Source organism: Macaca mulatta, chromosome 3, assembly GCF_049350105.2.
Source record: "Macaca mulatta isolate MMU2019108-1 chromosome 3, T2T-MMU8v2.0, whole genome shotgun sequence".
NCBI classification, from domain to species: Eukaryota; Metazoa; Chordata; class Mammalia; order Primates; family Cercopithecidae; genus Macaca; species Macaca mulatta.
The window spans coordinates 145,606,860-145,634,521 of NC_133408.1; the positions used below are offsets into that span (position 1 = coordinate 145,606,860).

At 45.0% G+C, this 27,662-nt stretch overlaps 1 protein-coding gene across 1 annotated transcript in view; it reads left to right on the forward strand.

The window, feature by feature from the left end:
* CDHR3 (cadherin related family member 3) overlaps positions 1–24,401 on the forward strand; it is a 90,403-nt gene extending 66,002 nt beyond the window's left edge. Inside the window, 13 exon segments of the mRNA XM_077998186.1 lie at positions 2,878–3,049; positions 5,140–5,242; positions 5,955–6,053; positions 7,956–8,182; positions 10,520–10,691; positions 12,347–12,465; positions 12,467–12,601; positions 14,508–14,689; positions 16,822–16,982; positions 18,672–18,703; positions 20,847–20,863; positions 20,865–20,893; positions 22,431–24,401. Of these exon segments, the coding sequence (XP_077854312.1) occupies positions 2,878–3,049; positions 5,140–5,242; positions 5,955–6,053; positions 7,956–8,182; positions 10,520–10,691; positions 12,347–12,465; positions 12,467–12,601; positions 14,508–14,689; positions 16,822–16,982; positions 18,672–18,703; positions 20,847–20,863; positions 20,865–20,893; positions 22,431–22,735 (1,753 nt within the window). The 3' untranslated portion in view covers positions 22,736–24,401.
* The last annotated feature ends 3,261 nt before the right edge of the window (positions 24,402–27,662 follow it).

Sequence of the window (27,662 nt, forward strand, 5' to 3'; positions counted from 1 at the left end):
GTTTAGGGGAAAAAAAAACCCAGCTGTCAGGGACGAATGAGAGAACAAGCCAAGCAGTTCTGGGGGGCCAAGTGAAGAGGCCTCTGTTGGAGTGCCTGAAATGTCTGGCTTCAGAACCTTGGATTCTTTAAATGATGCAATCTCCTGGCTTCTGCAGAGTTGAAATCAAGGCTTAGATCCCCAAACCATCTGTGAGCCTGGATACTTATCGATGGAAGTTAAAGTTTACAGTGACTCTAACACTGCAGAGGATCGAGTCTGTATACATCCACTTTCCTGGACAGGCGTTGAAAATGCTTGGAACCACTCTTTCTTCCCCCGTGCAGTGGCGACAAAAATACAAACCTCTATGAGATGAGGAAATTAGAGATAGTGTTTTTAAAGTGCTCGGTATGATACAGCATGCAGTTGGTGTTTAATAAGTAGTGTCTATTCTAAGTCCCTACGAATGAAACCATGACATTGTGCAATCAAGGCAGGAATGCTCAGACTCCAATCCTGCTGAAATACAGAGGTAATCTTTGCCAATGAAACATCATGGAGACTCCATTACACCTGTTTTCGCTCCAGCAAGCAAACCTGTTATCCTCAAGCAAGTGGCCCATGACCATTCTTGCTGTCAGACTTTGCTCTGTATGCACTGAGCCCAGAGCCAATTTTATCTGCCATGAAAAGAGGATGTGGAACAAAGAAGGGAGCAGAGTTTGGTTGCAGAGAGAAGTATATGCTCCAAGAATGAGATGCTAAGATGGGGTTAAATGTGCAAGGCTATTATTAGGGGAGATGCCTGTGGCAGAAAATGGGGAGAGAGATGGACAAGGCTGGGCAAGTCATCAGATCATGATGCAAGGCTGATCTGAGTAAAGGAAAGAGGGAGAAAAGGTAGTTGGACATATTCTAGGCTGCCATGCAGTCTAAGGAGTGTTCAGCTAGGGCATTGGGGGTCCTGGAGTCAGTGTCAGCTGACACAGGACAGGAATGAGCCTTAGTATCTTTGCCATGACCAGTTGTTGGTACGTGGCCTCACCACAAACACAGTGATGGATTCAGAGCCCAGCAGTTGAGGCCGATGGTCAGTTATGCTCTCATGGTTGAAGGTCTTCCAGGCACATTCTCATGACAGCCACGATATATTTTTGTAAGAAATTCTACCAAGGCAAAATATGATTAAGATAGATAGCCAAAACAAACAAAAAAGAAAGAAAAGCCACAAATTCTTCCCTGCTTGCTCTGCATGCATGCTCCTTTGCAATGTGATTTTTCTGTTCCATCAAGAGATGGGTCTCCTTGAATCTGAACTTGACCATGTGAATTGCTTTGACCACTGGAGCATTAACAAACATGGCACAGCAGAGGCTTGGAAAATGCATGTGCATTGGGATTTGCCCTCTCTTGTTACTTTTGGAACCCAGAGACCTCCATGCAATGAGCCTAGACTAGCCTCCTAGAAGATGAGAACAACAAGAAGCAGAAACCAAGCACCTTCCCACCACTGGGCATGTGAGTGAGGCCATCCTAGACCATCCATCCCCAGCCAAGCTGTCAGTGACCACAGAGACCAGCTGAGCCACACTTAAACCAATAGGACTGTGGGAAAACCTGTAGTACTGTGAGAAATCATAAATGCTTGTTGTTTTAATTCACTCAGTTTGGGGATGGTGTGTTATGTAGTAAAAACTAATTGATATCATTTATGTCCATTTTATAGATGGAGGAACTGAAACCTGGAGACAGGAGAAAGCCCCTCAATGATTTGAAGCCTCAAGGTGTTCATTGGTCTCCCTCAAAGCCTTCTACAGCAAGCTGGGCTTGATGGGAAGGCTCTGAGTTTGGGGGTAGCTTTATTCATTTGTGTTATTTGCCTAAACCCTGGAGTCTACTGAGATTGAGACTCCCAAATTTGACCATTAATAAACATCTTTTGGATGAATAATATGAAGGTGTTAGGAGGCCCTTCTAGGCCATTGAAGCCACTAGAACACAAGTCAAGGAATTCTCAATCTTCAAAGCATGGGAGATGAGGGGTACAGGGATTCTCCCTAGCCCAATTAGAAACTCCTTCAGGCAGGAGGTAAAATTTGTATTTCTCTTCTATTCTTCTTCACAACTGTGCTAGTCTTATAAGTCTATTGTTCATTCATTCAACAAATATTTATTGAATGTGCCAAGAAACAAGCAAAGATCCTTGCCCTCATAGAGTTTACTTTCTAGGAGGGAAATAGACAATAAACAGAATAAACAAGAGAAATATATGGTGCATCAGATAATGATGTGTGCTGGGAATTAAAAATAAAGAGGGGAATAGGAGAGGAAGTACGGGGCAGGGAATATTGCCATTCTAGATCGGGTAGCCTCACTGATAAGGTGACATTTGATTAGATAGATGAAAGAAAGTGAAAGTGTGAGTCACGTGGGTATTTGGGGGGAGAGGATTCCACAGTTAGTGCAGTGATGCTGAGGCCAGAGCCTCATGAAGAGTTCAGGGAGCACCAGAAGGCCAGAGTGGCAGGAGGAGAGTGAACAAGGAGAGGAGCTAGTGGGAGACGAGTTCAGAGAGGAAAAGGCAGGCACGTCCTGAAGCATCCTGCAGATCAAAAGTGGGACTTTGAGTGAAATGAGGAGCCATTTGGGACTTAGGAGCAGAGGAGTGACATGATCTGACAACACGTTAACAGGATCCCTCTGGCCGCTGTGTTTAAAATAGCCCAAAAGGTAGCAAGGGCAGAATCAGGGAGACCAGTTAGGAGGTGACTGCAATGACCATGGACTCACTTTGAATTGCAGTTAAAGTAGAGGTGTCTAGCCCAGGACCCATGTGAGAAGGAACAGTCGATTACCATTTGTTGGGGGAAATACTGGATTGTGTCTTTTCACCAGCATTATGGTGCTGGAAAGAACAGCCAAGGGGACGTTGTTTCTTGACCTGAACAAGTTCTGCTTTGATGATGACCGTGAGGTACCAAACAACAGATTCAACTTCACCATGCCATCTGGAGTGGGGAGCGGCGGCAGATTTTTACAGGATCCAGCTGGCTCTGGGAAAATTGTGGTCAGTTAATGGTCATTGCATCATTAAAAGGGCATCGGGAATTGGTCCAACATGCATCGTGCTTTTGCTGCCCCATAGAGAGAAATTTCCAAGGTAACCCCTCTCAGAGCGACCGTAACTGACAGGCTTAATAGTGAGTCTGTGTTCCCCAACCGCTCTTTATTTTACCCCGGTTCCAGGAATCGTTTGTTACACATAGTTGTGCCTGGGCTGCCAAGGACTGGATTCGTTCTTGCATAGCATGCAGTTTGTGTGCCTGCTTAGCATGCCTTCACAGACACATCAGTGCCCTCTGTGCTCAGGCACTTTTGTTTATTTGAGTGCTCATTCCCGGCCCATAGAGGTGTGAGGTGATAGAAAGCAGGGCCGGGACCTTGAGTGTGTCTGGATAAATTCCACACCGTGGAACCACTGGAGACCAGAGGAGAGTGAGACAGTGAGGATGTGTAGGGAGCCCCCTCCCTGGCAACTCCAAGGGACAAAAGCTGCATTGGAAGAAGGATGGACATGAAAAGTGGGTCCCAATGAGCGGAGTTAGACCTTTCCTTACAGAGTTCCTGCTGGAAGGTGGTGGGGAAGGAGAAGAGAAAAATGAAAGGGCTGGGAAAGCAGCAGCCTCAGGGAGGGAAGCCAGCAACCCACTACCCTTCCCCTCACCCAGCTTTCTTCTCCACCTCCCATCCCAAACCCTTCTTCAATCCCCAAGAACATCTCACCCACTTTATTCATAGTGCCATCTTAAAAATAATTTCTATTTTTTTCTGTTTAGGAAATTAATACATGTTCATTGTAGAAAATATAGAAAGCACAGAAAAGCATCACCATTCACTGATAACCAGTGTTAATAGTTTGGTACATGTCCTTCTTGTCTCTTTTCTATAGATATATTTTATGTCTATTTATACATATATGCATAGGTATATTTTATTTTTATTTATTTATTTTTAAGAGACCGTGTCTCACTCTGTCACACAGGCTGGAGTACAGTGGTGCAATCATAGCTCACCACAGCCTCAAACTCTCGAAATCCAAGGCTCAAGTGATCCTCACATTTCAGCCTCCCTAGCAGCTGGGACTACAGGAGTGTGCCACCATGCCTGGCTTATTTTTTAGGTTTTTCTAGAGATGGAGTCTTGCTATGTTGCCCAGGCTAGTCTCAAACTCCTGGTCTCAGGCATTCCTCCCCAAGTGCTGGGATTATAGGCATGAGCTACTGTGCCCAGCCTGCATATGAATTTTAAATACAGTAGTGCCCCCTTATCCACCGGGGATATGTTCCAAGACCCCTAGTGAATGCTCGAAACCACAGATAGTACCAGACCCTAAATAAGTTATGTTTTTTCCTTCTATACATAAATACCTATGGTAAGTTTAATTTATAAATTAGGTAGAGTAAGTATTGACAATAATAATAATAAAATAGAAAAATTATACTAAAATACTATAACAAAAGTTATGTGACACTGGGCATGGTGGTGCACACCCATAGTGCCAACTACTTAGGAGGCTGAGATGGGAGGATCACTTGAGGCCATGAGTTTGAGGCTACAGTGAGCTATGATTACACCTGTGAATAGCCACTGCACGCCAGCCTGGGCAACAAAGGGGACCCCTATCTCTAAAAAAAGAATAAGGAAAACCAGTTATGTGAATGTGGTTTCTCTCTCAAAATATCTTATAGTGCTGTACTCACTATTTTCAGACTGTGGTTGACTGCAAGTAACTGAAACTGTCAAAAGCAAAACCACAGATAATAAGGGGGGACTACTATAATGAAGTAACCCTGCATATAAGATTCAATTTTGTGCTTTTCTTCAACGAATCTGAAGTTGTGGTCCTGAGCAATAGTGCTTAATGAACATCTTTGTACATAGATTCTCTCTCCTGGTAAATCATTTCCATTAAGTTCACTAGCAGTGAGCAAAGGTATGGTCATAACTTTTTAAAGTTCCTCATTTTTATGGGCAAAGTGTTCTCCAAAAGCGTTTTGCCAATTTATATATCCACTAGCAGTATATGAAAATATCTCTCACAGCCTAATAAATAGGATTGTTTAATCTGTATAATCTACTATCTCTGTTTTAGTCTAGCTGATTGGTGATCTAGACTATGAAAATCCAAGTAACCTAGCAGCTGGCAATAAATATACGGTGATAATCCAGGTGCAGGATGTGGCCCCCCCTTACTATAAAAGCAAGTATCATTTTGTTTTATTTCATGAGTGTCTTTCTTGAGTATCAATGACTAAACTCTGCTGGGCAATACTCGGTATTGTGCTAGGTCCCCCATCTCACTAGTACTGCCCTCATGCAAGGACCCCCTCTTTCTCGGCTGAATTGCAACATGTAAGAGTCTTTGAAGGGAAATGCAAATGCCATCATATGACTTCCTTGGTTAAAGCCTTCGAGCATCTCCTGTAGCTGTCAGTTCAAGTTCCAACTCTTTGGCTTGGCATACAAGAATTTTCATCATTTGGTTGCTGCTTAATTCTCCGGCTTCACCTCCTGTCACTTGCTTCCAAGCCCCCATATTTTTCCAACTGGGCAAACAGCTTGAAGTTTTCCAGAGTGAATTATGTGGTTTTATACCTTGGCATTTTTGTATACGCCTGCAACACCTCCCAATATCGTCCCTGCCCCATTTGTCTAATTCTGTCCTTATAAGGCTCAGCTTGTTCTTTCTCCTGGAAGCTGTTCCTCCTCTGGGTTCTGTAGTGCTCTGTGCGCTCATGTGCTTATCAAAGGGTGACCACCCTCAGCGTCTAAAAGGCAGGAGCTCCCGTGTCTTAGTCACCTGGTATCCCCTATGCGCAAAGCCTGTACCCAGGAGATTCTTTAAAGACGTTGAATAAACAAATGGATGAGTATGGATTTGTGATTGAATGTGTTTCTATTTCCATTTTTAGGTAATATCTACATTTATATCCTAACAAGCCCAGAAAATGAGTTTCCTCTCATTTTTGATAGGCCATCCTACGTATTTGATGTGTCAGAAAGAAGGCTGGGTAAGTAACAGACAAGACACAGACCAGAGGGCTCTCAATGGACTCCGTCCAAACGTGTGTTCTGCGGAGTGGAAAGCTCCCTTCTGGAGGCCTTGCATGCTGTTGTGCACAGTGATTCACAGCTGATTAGTATTTAGTGCACCTCTTATTTCTTTTAAATTTTCCTTGCTGCTGAGGAGCCCTTCAGGTGAAACTTGGACTTTTGAAAACTGTTGATTAAACTGCATTTCTTGGAAGCCTCTGATTGCTTCCTTGTCTGTTTGCCTGATTCCGCTAATCCTCCCTTTTCCTAGCTTAAGTTTTCTCTTGGTCTCCACTGTGAGCTTTATCCTGCTCACTCAGAGAATTAAAATTTAAAAACAGAAAAGGTTTCCCATTTCTATATTTCCTTCATTTATAAACAAAATAAAGACATTTTCTCTCTCCCCTACTAGGATTCCCTGAAGGCCTATTTTTCTGCCCTTTGCAACACCCTGCTTTTCGCAGGCTCTTCCCCCATTAAGGAAAAGACTCACTCCCCACTTTCAGCTTCACTTTCTGCCTCCCTCGCTCTCTCAGTTTGAAGGTAATACTATAAGTGCTGTGTAATAGACTCTATACTATACTCTAATACTATAAGTGCTGTGTAATAGACTCTATACTATACTCTAATACTATAAGTGCTGTGTAATAGACTCCTCACAGCCTTGCATCTTTAGATCATGGATCCTTTTTCCATATTAAAAACAACAACAACAAATCAAACCAAATCCAAAACACTCCCTCTAAAATGATCCATTCTCTTTAGGATGGTCTCCATTTCCTGACATTAAGTTTTCAAGCAAAAGGCAAAATGAAGGTCCAAAGAAAACGCTTTTAATTTCTTATACCTTATCCAGTCAATAACAAATTCGAAAGGAATAGGCTTTCTGGGAATTCACAGATCTTACTGCAGTTCTTTTTGATCACCTACTTTGGGTCACACACTTAGTGCTGGGATACAGAATTGAACAAGAGAAGGTTTCTGCCCTTGAGGAGTGTAATTTATGAGAAGGAACTCCTATAAAACAAGCAAGCCAGAATGCTAGCAGCTCCACCAACAGTATTTGTAAAAATTGCAAAATGGAAGAGGACTTAAAAATCTATAATCTGTAATCATCAATTGCTAAATTCTTTAACAATTGTTTATTTTTATAAGAGCAATTCATGCTCATTATAGAAAATTGAAAAACACGGGACTTTTAGAAAACACTGCTGCAGAGATGTATGTGTGAGGATGTATGTTCTTTGTACTATTGTTTCTGATAGCAAAATGATTGGTGTCCCTGGAGTCTATATAGGCATAAATTGCTGGGCGCGGTAGCTCACAAGTGTAATCCTAGCACTTTGGGAGGCCAAGCCGGATGGATCACTTGAGGTCAGGAGTTCGAAACTAGCCTGGCCGATGTGGTGAAACCCCGTTTCTACTAAAAATACAAAAAGATTAGCCAAGTGTGGTCGTGGGCATCTGTAATCCCAGCTACTTGGGAGGCTGAGGCAGGAGAATTGCTTGAACCTGGTAAGTGGAGGTTCCAGCAAGTTGAGATTATACCCCTGCAATCCAGCCTGGGTGACAGAATGAGACTCTGTCTCACGCGCATGCGCATACACACACACGCACACACACACACACACACACACACACACAGAGGCATAAATTATCTATTACAGCTCACAGGACTGCTTGGATCATAGGGCCAGTTACCTAGCGGGTATTGGTTAGCATTATTTCAATTTAGTAGAAGTGAAGCTATAAAACAGAGTTTGGACAGCAAGGAGACCTCCAGAAGTCCTTCTTCCCATGGCAGGGAGGACATCGGTTCCTGAATCATCCTTCCCTACCTCTTAAAAGCAGGACTTATTGCAGGTACTTTATTCCTCCAGCCAGAACCTGAGTGGGACAGGTGCAAGCCACTGATAAAGACCTCCCCCAGCGCAGCCTCGTGTACTCCATCTCCACCGGAGGGGCCAGCCTCCAGTACCCGAACGTATTTCGGATTAATCCCAAGATGGGAGAACTCCAGCTGGTAACTAAAGTAGACTACGAAACAACCCCTATCTATATTCTCAGAATCCAGGCCACCAACAACGAGGACACAAGCTCTGTCACTGTGAGTGGGGCTGCTTGCTATAGTCCTGGTAACCCAACTGGTTGACTCAGGGTCTCTCTGGCACCCACAGAGTGTGGATGTGGCAATGAGGAAACTTCCCAGGGGCACATCCTGCAGGTGTGGTGAGAAACAAATAAAGGTGCCCTGGGAAATAAAGATCCACGTTTTTCTTTTTTTCTTTTTCTTTTCTTTTTTTCTCTTGTTTGAGACAGGGTCTCGCTTTGTAGCCCAGGATAGAGTACAGTGGTGTAACCTTGGCTCACTGCAACTTTCACCTCCTGGGTTTAAGCGATTCTCATGCCTCAGCCTCCCAAGTAGCTGGGATTACAAGTGTGCAGCACTGTGCCTGGCTAAGTTTTGTGCTTTTAGTAGAGACAGGTTTCGTCATGTTGGCCAGGCTGGTCTCGAACTCCTGAACTCAAGTAATCCACCCGCCTCAGCCTCTCAAAGTGCTAGGATTATAGGCGTGAGCCACTGCACCCGGCCCCACCTTTTTTTGAGGCCCAAGTCTGTGGGTGACTGAGAAAAGCACTGAAATTGGTGGCCAGCTATTGGAATGTCTGGTGGACCCACAAAGCCACTTTGTGGGACAAGGTTCCTCTTGTGGCCCTTTAAATCTCGCTTTGCCTTCACTGAAGGCTGTTGGTGAAATGCACACTGTCCAGAAGTTGAGTGTGGTTTTGGAGTTATGCATTTCCTCCCCAGGAGCAGTTATGCCATGTTCCTACCCTGCCTCTATGCACACCAGATGGGGTAGATCTTAAAACGATGCTGTGCTGCTATCTTGCTTCCCAACCTTTGAGGCTGAGAATGTTGTTATATACAGATTCTGAGTCAGCGGGTCTGGGACCTGATATTCTGCATTTCTGACATGGTTCCAAGTAGGGTGGCACTGCTGGTCCCCTGCCACACCTCGAGTGGCAAGGGCCTAATAGGTCCCTGTTGTTAGTGGTTTGGATTATCTAGGGGCAACATGATAGCCACAAAGACCAAACTATTCCCTGGTCCTTCCCATTAGTAAACTAAAAAAGCATAGAGGCAAAATGAACTCTCAGTTAGCAGCAGGCAGCCATAGACAAAGATTGGCTCAGAGTCAGGAGACCAAGTCATTTTTCACCTTTGATCCCAGTTTTCCGAGGGAGTCTGAGCAATGCTTATCTCGGTGTCCCTATTTCTCTCTCTCTTAAATAGAGAGTCACCTGATAACCCTGTGCCTGAATGGTCCGCTTCCTCTGATAGCTTGCTTCGAATTAATGGGATGATGTTTTTAATGATGTGCAAGGTTTGGCATTGCTACCCAAGGAAAGTTGGAGATAATTGCAGTGTTTGTTAGGCTGGGTTTTTTTTTTTTTTTTTTTTTTTTTTTTTTTAGAAAAATGAATGGACCCTACTTTGGGAGCTAACTAGAGTGAACATTTCAATTTATTCCCGGGCTCAGAAATAGCTGAAATCCCAAATTTCAAAGGTAGTATGAATATGACTCAAAATTCATAAGCTTTTTTAAAAGGGTGATGAACTAAATGATCACACAAGTCCCTTTCAGGGCTGATGTTCTACGATTCTGTGCTGGCAGGCATCCCAAGTTATATTCCAATTCAGCAGGCATAGAAGACAGCGATGAAAGAGAATAGGCTGGCCCGTTTATGGCAGGGTAGCCCTAGGGCTTAGTAGAGTGCTAATAGCCCAGGTTACAGATGAGATCCCAGCTTAACCAGGCCTGCTTGTTCTGTCCCAGTGGGTCTTAGTCCTGGCTCATATTAGAATCAGCTAGGGAACCTCAGTGAGGGCCCTGACCCCTACCCTCCAATCTATTGGGTCTGAAGAGGGCCCAAGAAAGCAGAGCCAGTGTTGAAAACCATTTCTGTATATGCCAGAGTTAAAGAACTTCCAATCCACAAGGGGCAGCAGGCAAGGCAGTACATGGAGTCACCGTAAATCCATACCTTCTTGGAAAAACAATTCAGTGTCATCTGCAGGTGAGCCTATGTGTTCAGGTGCATGTGTGTGGGGGGGTGGGTGGGACAAGGTATGCATACACTACATGTGTACACACACATGCACACGGGGTAGAGAGTAATAGCGTAGGATTTGGAGTAGGACAGACCAGGATTCAAATCCCAGCTCTGCCATTCACTAGCTGAATGATCTTAGATCAATTACCTACTATCTCTAAACCTCCATTTTCTCATCCATAAAATGGGAATAATCATGTTATCTATCTCACGTGAGTTTAAATGAGCTAATTTATGAAAAGTGCTTAGCCTGAAAACTGCCTACACACAGTAAGCACTCAACGAGTTTTAGCTACTGAGAATGACCACCTTCTTGCTACTCTAGGTTACCATGAACATGCTTGAAGAAAATGATGAAAAGCCCATTTGTACTCCAAACTCTTATTTCCTGGCCCTCCTAGTGGATCTGAAAGTTGGCACAAATATTCAGAACTTCAAGCTGACGTGTACTGACCTTGATTCCAGCCCCAGATCTTTCCATTATTCCACTGGCCCAGGTATAGTACTTGGTGGCGACAGCCCTGACCCTGTCTGTGAGGACCCTGAAGTTGTCTAGGGTGAGGTCTGTGCTCACACACTGATCTGGGCAAAGTGGGATGGGAGTTGGGAGGGCATTATTTTTTTGAGATAGGGTCTTGCTATGTTGCCCAGGCTAGTCTTGAACTCCTGGGCTCAAGCAATTCTCCTGTTCAGCCTCCCAAGTAGCTGGGACTAGAGGCATGCATCACCGCACCCAGCTTGCTGGGGAAGTGTTTGAATGAGAAAAGCAGAGATACAGAATCTAGCAGCCCCTATGCTTCCTGATGCTCCTCTCGGTTTCCCCTTCTCGTCTTACTCCTCCCAGACCCCATATGTGACTGCTCAAAAGCCCAAGAAAAGGGTGAACCCCATCCCCTAATTCCTGACTACAGTATGAGTCATAAAGCCTATTAGCGTCATTAGAAAAAATGCAGTCCAACTTTTCAACCACCTCTTTTCCTGAAAGCTTGTAGTGGGGGCAGGGAATCCCAGTCCTCTCTCTGGATAATAATAGATTAAATAGATTAGGTGCATTTTGAAATGTGTCCTCAGGAATTCTCTTCTGCTCCATTCATCTTCTCTCTTTAAAAATACACCATTCTAGGGAAAAAAGAGCACCCCTCAATGGAAATTAGACCAAAATAGCTCATCTAATGAAGTGCTGGGGCCAGAGATTTAAACCCAAACAAGCAGAACAATTCCACGTGAGAGAGTAAAAATCCATCCCTGCTGCCTGCTGTGCCCTTGGCCGAGCAGGAACTTGAACAGTAGGAAGCCTCTCGAGCTGGCTGTGTCACAAAACCCAGGGGCAGAAACTGCCTCGAGACTGCAGTTGCCGAAGATGGAAATAATCCATACTGAGAGCCCTAAGGCCTTTATGGAGCATTTTGCTGTTAAGGGAGCAAAAATTGCATCATCTCCTGCTCCATTTACTGGTGTTCAGTTGGTAATGAGTCTGGAGCCAGTGGAGGAATGAGCAGGGGTGTGCTTGGGCTGGCAGCCTCTCTGCCCCAGGCTTCCTGAGCTGAGCCATGAGCCCCAGCAGAGCTGCGTGTGTGTTTGGGGGTGTGATGGGGTGGGTTCAGGAGGACCTGGGACTGCCATTCCTGCAAAGCCAGGAGGCACCTTCCTTTGGGGGACTCCAGGGACATCCATAACCAGTGTGACCCACTGGGTCCCATGAAAAGCATGCAGTGAACTTGGCCTATGGCTAGGGATGTGACCTATTCTACCCTCTTGACGCCCACTCATTTGTCTGAGTGTGAATTACAGTGTTGTTACCAAATAATTGCCGGGTGAGAAATCAGAAGGGCTGCACCAGGGTTACAAAGTCTCTGCTTAATACTCAGCAAGATGGCACTTAGGCTAAGGGTGTTGTCCTATTGTCCTTTTCTACTCAGCCTTGTTTATAGCCACGCTGGTTGTGAGCAAGAGTTTCTTTGTATTAATGACATCTCTGGTGCAGTTAAAGCCTGTAGCATATAACTAATCCAGCTCTGGTGTGTCACAGATACAGTCTACACTTGAGGTGTGGACATTTGAGAAAAAGATTGAGTGCAGTTTTCTTCTAAACCTTTATTTCTTACTCTCTTTTCTTCCTTTTACCAACACCCCTGCATCAAATCTCATTTAGGTAACATCAACAATCATTTCACCTTCTCTCCCAATGCTGGTTCCAACGTCACACGCCTGCTGCTTACATCTCCCTTTGACTATGCTGGTGGGTTTGATAAGATCTGGGACTACAAGCTACATAACTGTCTACATAACTGATGACAACTTGCTGTCTGGCAGGAAGAAAGCTGAGGCTCTTGTTGAGACAGGGACAGTGACACTGAGTATTAAAGTCATTTCCCACCCAACCACTGTCATCACCACAACCCCCAGGGTAAGGGCTTTAGGACCTGGAATCCCCAGGCATGTTCCCTTGTGAGTTATGTTGATGGAATTCTTTCCCCTGCCCGGAGATATGTGGGGTGGACTGAAGAGTTGCGGTATTAGGATGTTGCCAAAAATGGCAACCACGGGCTGGACTGGAGTAGCTACAGGGTGGCAAAAATCTGGTGAGACCTCAGACTCATAAAACCACTCATATTTCCTGTTCTGGTAGAGAAGAGTGTATTGTTTGTGCAGAGACTTGTGAGAGATCAGACCTCAACCACCTGTGTGGCTTGTGGCACAGGAACCGATTTTCATGGGCATGCTGCCAGATGCTACCTTCACAACCCCTCTCTGCATGTTCAGAAGAGTCTTTGCAAATCAATATCCATGAAATCAGGTTGCTTGCTTACTGCTGGGTGCCCTTTTCCACATCTTTTGAAGAATCACCATGTACCAATCTGTACCCTACACCCCACCTCCACTCCAAAAAATTCATCCAATCTACAAATATCGATTTAATGCCTATAGTGTGCCAGTCACTTTAGCAAACAAGCCAAAAATGATCCCTGCTCTCAGGAAGCTTATTGTATGTGTGAGTGGTTCTCAAAGTGTGGTCCCTAGACCATCAGAATCAGCACCACCTGGAAACTGCTTGGAAATGCAAATTCTTGGGCCCAGACTAGATTATTAAAGTTATAGGTCACCCAACCATGATCATCACCATGACCTCCAGGGAAGGATGCTGGAAGCTGGAATCCCCAACTCTATCCCCTAACCTAATGGATCAGAAACTCTGGAGATGGGGCCCAGTGAGCAGTGTTTTTAATCAGCCTTTCAGGGAATGCTAATGTGCATTAAAGCCTGAGAGCCACTGATCTAGAGGGGCAGATAGATTACAAACAAGTATTCAAACTGACAAAGTAAATACAGACTGTGGGAAAGGGTATGAAGAAAATGACCAGGTGCTATCACAGAATCGGCTTGGAGAAGGAAGGGAGAGCCTGGAATCTGACAACAGGATTATCTCCCCTGCCCCTTGCATCTATGCTAATTCATCTGTCCCCTTTCTTCTTCTTCTTCTTCTTCTTCTTCCTCCTCCTCCTCCTCCTCCTAGTAGAAGCTGCACTCTTGGTCAGCAGCCTCATACCTGCAGCATGCCAGAAGGAAGATAATCAGAACCTTAGAGAACCCCCTATGGAGGCGGCCAGCTTCTTCTCAGAGTCTTCCCAGGAGCTGGTTCATGCTTCTCTTTCCCGTGCTCAAGTCAATATGACCCCAGTGAATGGAGGTATATGGCAACCCTAAGGACTTTCCTTGTGGGAGGAGCTGGTAGGCTCCCCTGAGTGAGGAGTTCCCACCTTTCTTGGGCTCAGAGCATGACCTAATTGTGACATCTCCAATCCTGAAACCTCCATAACTTGTTTGTTATCTGTCTCCAGCTCTAGGAAGCAGATGCTGAACTTGAGGCTTTGCTGTGATATCAGCCCACTCCTCTGGCAGTGGCAGCTTGTAGTTGAGAAAACACTGAAAAGCCTACAAGGTGTTTAAAAAAACAACTTTCGTGGCTTATGCCGTCTTGGTGAGAGACAATGGCTATATTCGTCCCTGGGTTATGCCCAGATATGGTAGAAAAAAAGCCAATGGACTTTTTTTAGCTTTAGGGAAGAGGAAGACAGAGAATAAAATTAGGCCTACAGTTTTCAGTTCCCTAAAATTTCTGGGTTTTGATCTAATGGATGTCTGCAAAGACTATAAATAAGGTGATGGGTTGAAGCAGCAAGAACTGTGAGCACACAGATGTCCAATTTATAGAGCAATAACAAAGAGTGGAATATATACTCAACACGAGAGAGTGCTGAATGTCAAAATCACTACCACCCTCCACTCACCCTCCCTGCTCTCTGTTGTTCAAGCTCAGGGTCACCTACCAGGTCCTGAGGAAAAACGTTTACTCTCCATCCGCATGGTATGTGCCTTTTGTCATCACTTTGGGCTCCATATTGCTTCTGGGTCTCCTGGTGTCCCTGGTTGTCCTATTGGCCAAAGGCATCCACAGACACTGTGCCTGCAAGACTGGGAAGAAAAAGGAACATCTGTAAGTTGCCAGTGGGCTGGGCCCTCTTCCCCTCCTCCTTTAGGACACTTTCTGGTGATATTAGGAGAAGGAAAAATGGAGAATCAGGATTTCTCTACAAGGCAGGTTGCCTGGAATGAAGGCAGGAAAAGGAGATATGGGGGAAGGAATCCCAGCTCCCCTCAGTCCTGGTGCACTTTTTTTTCACCTGCTAGGCCAGGAAACCATCCTTTTGGCTTTCCCTGGCAACCTACTCTGTCCTTGAGGCTCTCAATGAGACTGGGGCATCAACCTTCTGATGACCTTGACCTGGATAAAACCTTCAGAAAAGCCCTATTGTGAATAGTGATAGAATATCCCATGCTCTTATTTGTAGAATATTTAAAGGATAGTATGGAATTAAGGCAAGCACACAAAACCAATAAGAGAAATAAGCTTGTGTCTCCAGTGACTCAGCTGGGTTTTTGTGTGACCAAATAATTATTAGTGTTTTGCATGTGGTCTCAGTCTCTCACTCTTAAGGGTTATAAACGCAGGCCTGTTTTCTCTCTTTCCAATTTTCACCTGCCCACTAATATGCCTCTTATTGTGCCAGTCTGTGATGTGTCTTTTACTGGCTAAAAGTGAGGTAGTAGAGTGACATGAAGAGAGCACCAAAGAATCACAAACTTCTCCCAGAGCCAGGCTTCTTGATTCTCGGCAGCTCTTAACAACTTACAGCTTAGATGGTTCTGAGCCTGAGTTTTGGAGTTCGATGGGCCTGGGCTCGAGTCTTAGCTCTACCGTTTCCTTGGAATATGGCTTTGAGCAAGTCACCACCTCTGTGAGCTTGAATTTTCTTGTTTGTAAAATTAATCAACTAAATGAGCAAATGCAAACAAGGCACTTAACTGTATTCCTGATACAGAGTAAATGCTTAGTACACTACCCAAGACATTTTTTACAAATCTTGTTCCCTTATTCTTCACAGATGAGTCCCAGTGAGTTCAGGATTCTAGATTCCAAGTTTAGCTCTATGCCCAAGTATCTTGAGGTATTGGAACCTCTGAGTTCTAGGATCTCTCAATGGCAAAAAGAGGGGGTGATGAGACATGTGTGCCTTTTAAGGGCATTTTAAATATTAACTATTAACTGTCAAATAACAAAATGTATGGATGAAAGACTGTATAAAAGTACAAGGCATTAGAATAAAGATGTGCATTGCATTTTGCCGTATTTATTGCGAAAGTTTGTTGCTATGGGCAACCTTGACTTCAAGGTAAGAAATCCTCGAGCATCTGCTGAAATTAAAAAAGGCATTTTTGTTTGAACTCTATTCACAAATTGATTTTTTTATAAAAACAGCTCTAAAAGAGTAATTGCTTATAAGGATGGTGGTGTACTGTAATGCGATTTGGATAGAAGTTCTTGAAGAAACAAATCCAATAGACACTGTAACTCTCATGTAATTTATGGCTAAATGTTAAATATGTACCTTGAAGCTGGTTCTTTTAACTTAGGTTGTAAATATTAATTGTTTTCAACATGGTTGACTTAAAAAAGCAAAACTAGCTAGAAAACCAGACTCAGACTCAACCTCTCTGGAAATTAGTTACACCATATGACAGCCAACTTTTGTCAAAGAGCAAAGAAGAAAATTAGAGTTACAGAGTTATAGAATCCAAGGTGATCGTGGGAAAGGTCGTGGGGTCCAAGTCCAGCTCTTCATGTGACAAGAAACCAAAATGTAACTGCCAGCTCTCAAGTCTCCCTGCTGTGAGCCAAGCCTTCTGCTCTGCTGGCTCTTAGGGAGAAAGGGATGGGGCAGGAAGACTTGCTGGGCAGTCTGACTAGGGCAGTCATGTCCTCACCAGGTGTTCTCATCAGAGACAATGTATTCCCTGAAGTTTATAAGGGGATACTTTTTAACTCATCAAATTCTCAGATACTTTTTAACTCATCAAATTCTAGTCCAAAGCCAATAGTGATGAAGCTGCTTTGTTTGAAGCAGGTGTGGTGGTCTAGTCTTTCTTGTCCCTATCCCTGGCACCTCTTTCAGTCAACCCCTGTATCTCAAAGGGCATAGTTGCCCAAAGAACCCCATGGTGTCATGTACGTGCCAGTGCAGCATACTTTCAAGTGAATTAATATCCCCTCTTTTTTTCCCTGCATAGGACAAAGAAAGGAAATAGGTTCGTACCTGTTTCCCTCATCTGTTGTTTTTTGCTTGCTCTGTTGTGCTACATAAAAAGGTTCCTACTCGGCAGAGAATCAGGCTGCGATCACGTCTTGGAGCATTTTCAGCTGCATCTTCCGCGGATGGAAGGAAGTGGAGGTTGGTTGCAGCTGGAGAACGGGAAGGGCAGGGGCACAGTATCTTGGCCCACCTGGATCTCTCAATTTGGTCCTGTCTGTGCCCTACCTAGCACCCTCTCCAATCAGCTCAGTTGAACACCTAGGTCTGTCCCTTGCTGCATGGCACAGGAGGAAAGAACTCTCCACGTGTTAAATGTAGACAAGACCTGCTTACTGCTGCCCACGGAGGGTGTCCTGAGGACAGCTAATGCTTTGTGCTGGACACAGGCCTCTTTTGAAAGAACAAATAAGGCCGGGTGTGGTGGCTCACACCTGTAATCCCAGCACTTCGAGAGGCTGAGGCGGGTAGATCACAAGGTCAGGAGTTTGAGACCAGCCTGGCCAGCATGGTGAAACCCTGTCTCTACTAAAAATACAAAAAATTAGCCGGGCATGGTGGCACACACCTGTAGTCCCACCTACTTGGGAGGCTGAGGCAAGAGAATTGCTTGAACCTGGCAGGCAGAGGTTGCAGTGAGCCGAGATTGTACCACTGCCCTCCAGACTGGGTGACATAGCGAGACTCTGTCTCAAAAAAAAAAAAAACAAAAACAAAAACCAGATAATACTTGATACCCAGATTCTAATGGATTTGATCATTTCCACAAATTATTTAGACTAGTGAGAAAGGGGAGATGGGGGTGGTGAGATGGGCCAAGAAAGCTGAATGACTTCAAGGAAGTGGGTACATTGGAGGGGGGGCGGGGAAGGTCCATCTGAGCAGCTCCAGGTCTGAGGAGGTGTCCTGGCCCGGCCTCAAGTAGACTCCAGAGTGTTGGGGAGACAGGACAAAGAATTGGACAGTGTTTTAATTAAAAAAAAAAAAAATGCTTGCTTTAATCACTTCATTCACAGACATGTGTCTGACATGCTTAAGGCTTGTCTCAACAGGGTTAGAAATTTGATTATAGTGGTTATTGATCATATTGAGAGTGATGATTTTAATAAATGAGATTTTCACAAACTATCTCTAATCCCACTTTTTAAAAAGGGGCTGGGGGCTGGGCATGGTGGCTCACACTTATAATCCCAGCACTCTGGGAGGCTGAGGCTAGAGGATCACTTGAGCCCAGAAGTTCGAGACCAGCCTGGGCAACATAGTGAAACCCTGTCTGTAGAAAAAAATTTAAAAAATTAGCTGGGTGTGGTAGTGTACGCCTGCAGTCTTAGCTACTGGGGAGGCAGCTGAGAGGATGGCTTGAGCTTGGGAGGTCAAGGCTGCAACGAGTTGTGAGTGTGCCACCGCACTCCAGCCTGGGCGACAAGAGTGAGATCCTGCCTCAAAATAAAATAAAACAATGAAATAAAATAAAAGGGCTTGGGGAATGAATGCATAAAACTCCCACTTTATGAAAAGAGGTATCCAATCCAATCTTTCTTTCTTATCTTAAAAGCCATTTAAAAGCCATTTTTCTAGGTCCACTGATAACAAGCTAGAAAAAGAGTAAAAAAACCCACTGTTGTGTGTGTATATACATATGTGTATGCATTTTTTTTCTGAGAAGATGGAAAGCTGTCAACAAACACATCTACAGACAGAACAATTCTTTGCTGTGTCTGCAAGACTGAGATCAAAGCCTATTTAGGGGAAATACCATTGTGGGGGTGGAATTTTAAGGTCAATTTAATGCCCAAGAAGCTTAACTTCTGCCTGTTCTGTTCTCTGCAGAAACGAAGACTGCAAAGAGAGACGTTGTGGTGGTGAGTATGGGCAGTGTGGGGCACCAGGCATAGACACTGGGGGATAGGGGCCCCATCTCCCCCGAAGGCAGGCCTGACACAGCCTTGTGGGCATGCTTATCATTCAGAGAGGTGCTTGCATTTGGCTACTGGAACAGATTGCTGTGTGACGAGCTCCTGATAGAATCTGTTCCCTCCACTGAACATGCCTGCTGATATATTTGCAGAAGAACTGGATTTCATAAATATTGAGTAGTGGTGTTTATTATCTATACCAGCTCTCCACGAGAGTGAGTTGGGGGAGTGAAGCTTAAAGACCAAAACTAGTGCTTCAGCCTCCAATGATATTTAAATTTTCTTTCTTTCTTTCTTTCTTTTTTTTTTGAGACACAGTTTCACTCTGTTGCTCAGGCTGGAGTGGAATAGCATAATCTCGGCTCACTGCAACCACTGCCTCCTGGACTCAAGCGATTTTCATGCCTCAGCCTCCCAACTAGCTGGGATTACAGACATGTGCCACCACACCTAGATAATTTTTTGTATTATTAGTAGAGATGGGGTTTCACCATATTGGCCAGGCTGGTCTTGAACTCCTGACCTCAAGTGATCCACCCACTGCGGCCTCCCAAAGCACTGGGATTATAGACATGAGCCACTGCGCCCAGCTGATTTAAATTTCCTTTGCTCTTCCAGTATCATGCAGAAAAGTGACAGAGAAAGGGCCCTGCCTGGTCCGGGGTTGGCTCTGCCCACTTAGCCTTATCACTTTGGGGACTTCCCTGGCCTTGCTGAGCTTTAGGTTCCTCGCCTGTAAAATGGGGGGTGAGGACATCTGCCCTGAGATAACAGATGGAGGAATAGTTTGAAAATTGTTAAGTGTCACACAAATGCAAAGTGTTACAGGATAGCTGGAAAGTTCCCTCTCCTCCACCTCTCTCTCTCTCTCTCTGACATAACCTTCTCTACCCCCTGGGAAGTGAAGTGAAAGAACTTGAAGGTGGCTCCCTCCAGCTCTTCCCTACCCTCATGAGTAAGGCTTTGTCATGGTCCAAGCTTCATGAATTTGTTGCATGATAATTCAATGGCTCCTCCCATGAGGAAGTCAATGCAGGGCGCTGGAATTTTGGCTTCAGGCACATCCATCCCCTAAGTCTTCTATGTTCTGGCCAGTGTACAAACAGGAAGAAGAGGCAGTCTCTGGTCTCCTGGGTCTGATTGTCTAAGGCGAGTACCCTTGGGGATGCCACTTAGAGATTGCTCTAGAACTATGTAATATTAAATTAGTCTATTAAATAAATACCCGTGACCACAAAAAGTGGGGCTGCTTAGCTGGTCAAATTGATGAAGCCTGTGTAATCCCCATTTCCTCTGTCTTCAGAGTTGGGGAGTTGTGGGGAACTAGGTAGGGGATCCTTTAAGTGATAAAACCTGGGGATTGGAAAGCTAGCCAAACTCCAAACACAATCCCTGCTACTGTGCTAGCGACCCTGACTTTGGCACCTCTAGAGGGCAGCATGTGAGGGAAGGGGTGTTTCTATGGGGACGAGGGACAGGTGCATTAGGCAGAAGTCAGGTCCTGGAGGGTGGCACCGAGGACATATCAGGGAAGAGAACAGACCTGGAGCACAGGACTTAGGTGAGGCCCAGATGCGACATTGCATTGGCCTAGGCAATGGGAGGCCGCCGCAGGGGAGGGCCGGAGTGCCAGGGCCAGAGGTACGGACACCTAGGAGCTCACCTGTGTCCACCTTGACAATGCCTGACAGCGATCCACTGACAAAATGTAGGTCTTAGCCATGCTGTGTGGCATTTCCACTCTTCCTTCTACGCTTAGATTTTATTTACTCAGGATGCTTCCTTAACCCCCAAGTGTGGTTTAAATGTCTCCTCTACCCCTACCTGTGCCCCATGACAGCCTACATCTGCCCATCAGAGCCTTATCACTCTGCATTGCAGCACCTGTTTGTAACTGGCAAGCTTTGTACAGGCAGTGCCCATGCCTGCCTTGTTCACTGCTGTGTCCCCAGCATCTAGTACAGTGCCTATTAAAGACTTAGAAGTCAAGAAGGCTTTGGGTAAGGAACTTGGGTTGTAAGGATGCATGGCTTTGCCTGGGGGGAGGAATGTAGGGTTATGTTTGATGCCGTCTCTGTCTTCTCCTTAGGAAACTATCCAGATGAACAGTCTTTGATGGAGAAGTCATAAATCCAGGTAATTAAGTGGCAATACGGCTGTAAGAATGCTTTTCATATTCCAGACTGGTAGAAGCATGGAGGACCTTATCCAATTTCCTGCTTTTAACTCATTTTGTGATTCCGTTTGGCTATGTCGCCTATACAGTGCTGACTCTTCCAGGCTAATACAACGTGAGATCAGCTGTGAACCCAGCTGGCTTGCAGATGCTCAATTACAGGATCACACTCGTGAGGCCTCAGTGGGTCTCCACCTAAAGGCTCACGTTCAAGGGCCATGCCTCTTTCTTGCCTCCCTTCCTAAATTACGAACCAGCTGAGGCAACTGGTGAATCCAGGAATCTACGGTTTTTTCCTGCTTTTTGGTACTCATTGCGCCCCCCGCCCCCCATCCACATTCTTCCTGGATGCTTCTAATAGCATTTTATTAGTAGTGGAAGATACAGAGAAATGGCAAGTGTAGTTTCTTTTTTCCCTAGATCAGGGCCAAGAATTTCTTCTTGGTCGGCAAGATGAACATAAGGTAGAGCTGGCCTCCAGAGCTCTCATCACCCCCGTGAAATCAGCTCCAAATTTAGCTCCTTTACACTCATCCCTCCACTTACAAAGGCTCAATTATAGACGTGAATAAAAGGAAGGAAACCAAATTCAGGAGGCAAGTGTGTTGGCTTCCTGCCACCCTCATATGCAAACGGCACCGGTCCTCCTCCTAAGGAGGATGGCTCCTCTCCAGTGAGAGGCTGCTGCCGCTGCTGCTGCTGCTGCTGGAATTAAATTTCCCTCTATTATTAGGTGCTTGTTACCATAATGTGCCTACATTAGCATAAGTGCTGGTGGGATCCTGAGCTGAGAGGCCACTCATGCTGTATGGAAATGACAAGAAGCAAGGGCTTGCCTTAAACCTGATCTTCCAGAGCAAAAGGCAGAGGAGGATTTTTGTGTTTTTGTGTAGTTGAGAGAAAAAAAAAAAGAAAGACATGAGCCAACTGGCCTAAATCAATTAGCGTCTGCTGGCTTGGACACAATAAAAATGGCTTCCTTGCATCATCTCAAGTGGGACCAGATTTGTGTGTCTGTGTCTACAAATTGCTGCTAACCTAACATAAATAAAAATCAGCCTTTTCCTTCTCACTTGGTGAATTCCTTTTTATAGCAGGAATTCAGGGGTCTTTTAAAACAAACAAAACGAATCAGAAAGTAATGGGTAATCCCATTAGAAACTGAACCTAATTTATCCAAAGCTTGCATGGAGTTCAAGATTTACACGGCCTTCTCATCCTGCAATTGAGATGTCCTTGAGATGCTCCTAAGCCTTTCTATCCAGAGAGGTTTGCTGTTTGCTACCTGTGTGGTCCAAGCAGCATGGCTTGTGACAAGGGCAGGCTGTTGGAGACTGCAGTGCTATTCACATGTCTGCTGTCGGTGTCAGTGATTCACATCTTCTAGTGTGCTTCATCTTCCCTTGGGAGTCAGAACAGAGCAGGGTAGAAGTGGGGGAAGAGACAGTCATTGGAATTTTCTGGTTTATGTGATTGTTGTGTTTTTTTCTTCACTAGTGACCGGGGAAATATATGCATTCAACTCAAAAACTGGATCCAGAAAGTGGAAAGATCCACTAACCCAAATGCCAAAATGGAAAGAGCTCAGCTCCCAGGGAGCGGCCCCATGCAGAGTCGCTGCTGGGGAAGGGATGGGGCCACTGAGAAGCGCCAACAGGGGAAAAGATGAGCTGAGTGGCAAAGCGTGGGCTGAGGATGCTGGTCTGGGTTCCAGAAATGAGGATGGCAAGCTGGGCACCCCAAAGAACAGAAATCCAGCCTTCATTAACAGGGCTTCCCCCAAACCACACCCAGGAAAGTAAACAGGGGCCTGTCAATCACTGGGATGCTGCCTCACCCTAAATTCTATGGGGACAGTGTGGGCATGGCGTAGGTGGGACAATGTGGGCTGAGGGGATTCAGACATCCAGGGTCAAACATGAGACATCTGACAAATTTTCAAATAGAAAGGGATTTGATCACATAGTTTCCTGTTCTGAAATGATACAGGAACATTTTCTATCAGATCTCAGAACTACCTGTGCTTCTGATCAGCAGGACTGTTAACTTTGGGGTGTGGAATTGTTTCTTCTTTGCATTGACTGCTAGGAAGCTCTATTCTGTTCACCATAGGAAGTTCACAGGACTTCCTGACACAAATAGTGAAGACCATCCTTACATCTGGTTTCCACCTTATTTTCCTGCCCTGGTTTTAACATCACCCAGATTTCTTCACTTATAAATATACCATATACCTTTGTAAGTCACCTCAAATCTTCTTCAAAAGAAGCAGAACAGTGAAAAAACAGATGAATACATTAAGAGTTGGTCATCTGGGAAGAAAATGCAGTAGGCACCTTCTTTTGTTTTCTCTTGTGGTACTGTGTAACTTATAGTCAAAGTACACAGATCTAATGTGTTCAACTAGATGACTGAACACATTAGATCTGTTCAACACTCCTCCCAGAGGCAGCCACTATTCTGATCTTTATCATCAGAGATTAGTTTTGCCTTTTTTGAATTTCGTATAAGTGGAATCACACAGAATGTGCTCTTGTGTGTCCAGATCAGCATCCTGCATATGAGATTCATCCATGTTGTCCTGTCTAGCAGTACTTCAGTTCTCTTCATTGTTGTGTCTGATTTCATTCTATGATTATATCACAACTTATTTATCCATTCTACACTAGGGTGGCAGCTGCTTCAAATTTTTTACTTTTAAAAAATGTACTTAAAAGTGAACTACAGGTGGGGCATGGTGGCTCATGCCTGTAATCCCAGCACTTTGCCAAGGTGGGCAGATCACCTAAGGTCAGGAGTTCAACACCAGACTGGCCTAGATGGCAAAACCTCGTCTCTACTAAAAAATACAAAAATTAGCTCGGTGTGGTGGTGGGAGCATGTAATCCCAGCTACTTGGGAGGCTGAGGCAGGGAGAATTGCTTGAACCTGAGAGGCTTCAGTGAGTAGAGATTGTGCCACTGCACTCCAGCCTGGGCGACAGAGCAAGACTCTGTCTCAAAAAAAAAAAGTGAATTACAACACTATGCACTTTCTTGCATGTGTATTTTGGTGAACATAAACACTCACTTCTTTTGCTCATATACCTAAGAGTGGGATTGCTGGAGCAATTGCTGGATGCTGCCAAAGAGTTCCAAAGTGGTGGCTCTGATTCACACTCCAGCAGCAAACACTAAGAGTTGCAATTGCTCTGTATCCTTGCCAACACTTGGGATTGTCAGTCCTTTTAATTTTAGCCATTCTGGTTAAAATTACTATTGAAGTGAAATCACTTTTTCCTCAAAGCTGAAACACCATCAGCCTTACAACCTACCTGCCTTGCTCCTTCCCACTTCCTATGATCGGAAGGAACTGTGGGATTCTGAGTGAGGACATACTGGAAGCCCTGTCTAGACATACAACTCAGACTTTCACCTGTAGGCATGAGCAATGAACTGGAAATAAATGGTATTATGATGGAATAGAAAATGAAACTTTCCAATGTGTGCCTAGCAGAGCCTGAGCAAGTCTCACTCGAGCTCTATGCCCTGCTGCCCAGCTGCTGTGACCCTAGTCCAGTAACCCTAAGAAAGATCCAGGTGAGAGTTCATTGGGGAAGCACTCCCTTCCCAACTGGGGAGTCAGGTGAGAGCCTACCAGGCCCACAGGGTCCTGTGGGAGACTGACTGGATCCATCCAGCAAATGCAGAGCTTCAGAGAGAGCAGCAGCTTGTTTACTGTGTACCTAGTGCCAGTGTCACTTCTCAAGCAAAAGAAGCATTTGCGAAATGCCCTGTCCTGGCCTAGATTGGGCGTGATTTATTAATAAGGGTTGGTTGCCAGGGAATTCCTTTGAATGACTTTATACTTTGCAAAAGAAGGCAGGACTGTTCATTTATGCAGGTTAAAGTGAGTGAAGTGGCTGATTCCCCATTTAAGACATTGCAAATCTTTGGGGCCCGGAGTCAAAGGCTTTCCTCGGAAGCTCTCAGCTTCAATGCAAGTAAAATGAGGCTCTGAGAAGGCTGAAGGGGAACTTAATAACCGCTTATAAGCCCATTAAGAACGATTAAAAGGGCCGGGCGCAGTGGCTCATGCCTGTAATCCCAGCACTCTGGGAGGGTGAGGCAGGTGGATCACCTGAGGTCACGAGTTTCAGACCAGCCTGGCCAACACGGTGAAACCCTGTCTCTACTAAAAATACAAAAATTAGCTGGGCGTGTTAGCAGGCACCTGTAATCCCAGCTACTCAGGAGGCTGAGGCAGGAGAATCGCTTGAACCCAGGAGGCAGAGGTTGCAGTGAGCCGAGATTGCGCCATTGCACTTCAACTTCCGCGACAAGGGCAAAACTCTGTTTCAAAAAAAAAAAAAAGAAAAAGATTAAAAGGAGAGTGGTAAGCAGCTGTTCTTTCTTCTCCAGTGATGACAGGGCAAGAGGGAATTGTGCTTAATGGCCAGAGAAGAGATTTAAGTCAGGCACCAAGAGGGACTTCCTGAAGCCTGGGGCCTCTCTGAAGAGCTCAGTGTCTTCTCTGGTGATGGGCAGGGAGAGCTGAGAGTCTTCTTAGTCTCAAGGCAGGCCCGGAGAAACTCAAGAAATAGGGGCAAGAGTGCACCGGGAGGAGAGAACACCTGCCGCCCATTTTCTTTCGTATATCTGGCTATTTGGTTCGGCGAAATCCAGAAGTCAAAGTGTCATCAGTGGAGGGTCTTGACTGCAAGTTGTCCAGGTTCTTGGTGTTTTGAACAAATAATGGAACAAAACGCCCAGCAAAGCAAAGAAAGAATGAAGCAATGAAAGAATAAAAGCAGGGATTTATTGAAAACCAAAGTACACTCCACAGTGTGGGAACAGGCCTGAGCAGTGACTCAAGGGCCCAGATGCAGAGTCTTCCCAGTCCATATACCCCTTAGAGGTCTCCTGTTGGCCACTTCATGCTCACCTCATGGAAATGAAGTGGCGGCCCACAATCCTTCTGATTGGTTGCAGAAAGCAACCAATCAGAGACTGAAGTGGAGTTACAAAGGGCACACACCTGTGCAAACATCTGATTGGTTGCCAAAAGCAACCAATCAGAGGCTAAGGTGAAGTTACAACGTTGCAACGAAGGCTTGACTGGCAATCAGTCTGACTGGTTGCAGACAGCCAGTTTCCCAATGTTGACCAGGTTTTGGGAAAAAGAATTATCTGAATAAAATGAAGACAGCAACCATCGTGGATCTGGTGAAAGTTTTCTCCCATCTTCCTCCCAAGGCCTTAAACAGGTATGAGTTGATTATAGCCAATGTTTACTTTTCTCATTCTGATTCATTATAAAACTGGGGTAAATACATTCAGGAATTAGATCACGTAGCAATCATAATTGTTGAAGACTTTGAAACTGCACAGTAGATTGTGACATTGGAGCTTTTTGTTGTGCTCAGTAGAAAGCAGGGTCTGCAACTCTGCCTGTGCGGCAAGCACGGGTGGCCCACAAGAAGAAACTGGGAAGTGACACTTCTGCTCCCCAGAGCCCCCTTTCACACCTGGGGTTCTCACTGTTTGCCTTTTTACTTAATGTGTTTTGTAACGGCTGTGAAAATTAAGCTACAAAATGAGGGAACATTGAAGAAAATTATTGCTATTTAAACTTGGGATTTCTCATTTCAAACTTAGAGTGTGTTTATCCTTCCTATTCATTCAGTAAATAACTATGGAGCAACTACCATGTGCCAAGCGTTGACTCATTAGGAAACACAGCAGCCTCCATCCCTGCCCTTCAGCAGCCTCCATTCTGTTTCTACAGCTGAATGTGGCCTGCTGATAAGCTATTCCACAGAATTCTAGTTCCAGCTGCATCCTGGCCTATTTGCTTCTTGGATCCTTGAGTGTTCTACTTGAAAGATAAATTAGCCTGGAATAAAATCCCTGGAATCTTTCCCCAGAGGAAGAGATAATTCAGAACCTTAAAATAAAATAAAAAAAAAAAAAGCAGAAAGCCCTTGTCAGAAAATAGTTGAGATGTCCAAGTAGGGCTCCCAGTCTTGGGCTATCAGGACAGTTAATGCACCTCCAGATGGCAGCTCTGAGCCAGTGTGACCTCTGTGTGCAGAAGATGAAAGTGAGATGGATTTCACTTAAAATGGTGTATCCCACTGTCCCCATGGGTACAAACCATCAGTGAGATATTTGATTTGGAGTTCAGGGCAAAGGTCAAAAATGGGGAGTGGAGGAGATTCCCATCACCCCGGGACCCTCCTATGTGTCACCTGTACTAGGGGCAAGGTGTGGCTCTGGCTCTCAGGGAATAACCCAACTGAGAAGATAATCAGCTCATTCAAAAGACAACCGGCTGCCACACAGGCCCTTTCTGAGAGGAGCTAAATGAGCTCCACATGCAGTGAGTGCTGGAGAAACTAGACGTGGGCCCGCACAGCCTCTGAAAGAATAATGGGCCTGGAACCTGCAGTGGTATTATAGGTGAAGTTGAATTTAAACTTGAAGGGAAATTTAGAGGAAAGGCGAAAGTATTTAGAATCCTGGTCGTCAATCCATTTTCAGCTAATACTTGTCTTGTGTAACCTGGAGTGGCCTAACACAGAGCCTCCTGGATATGTAGCAAGCACTCAACAAACATTTGTACAACTGGATTGAATGAAGCAGGCTTGTAGTTGGCCTATTTTCCACATCATGTAGCAAAATCACAACTTTTCTAACTAGAGCTAGATAAACATGATCATAATCAACAACAGATAGTTTCTGCATACCT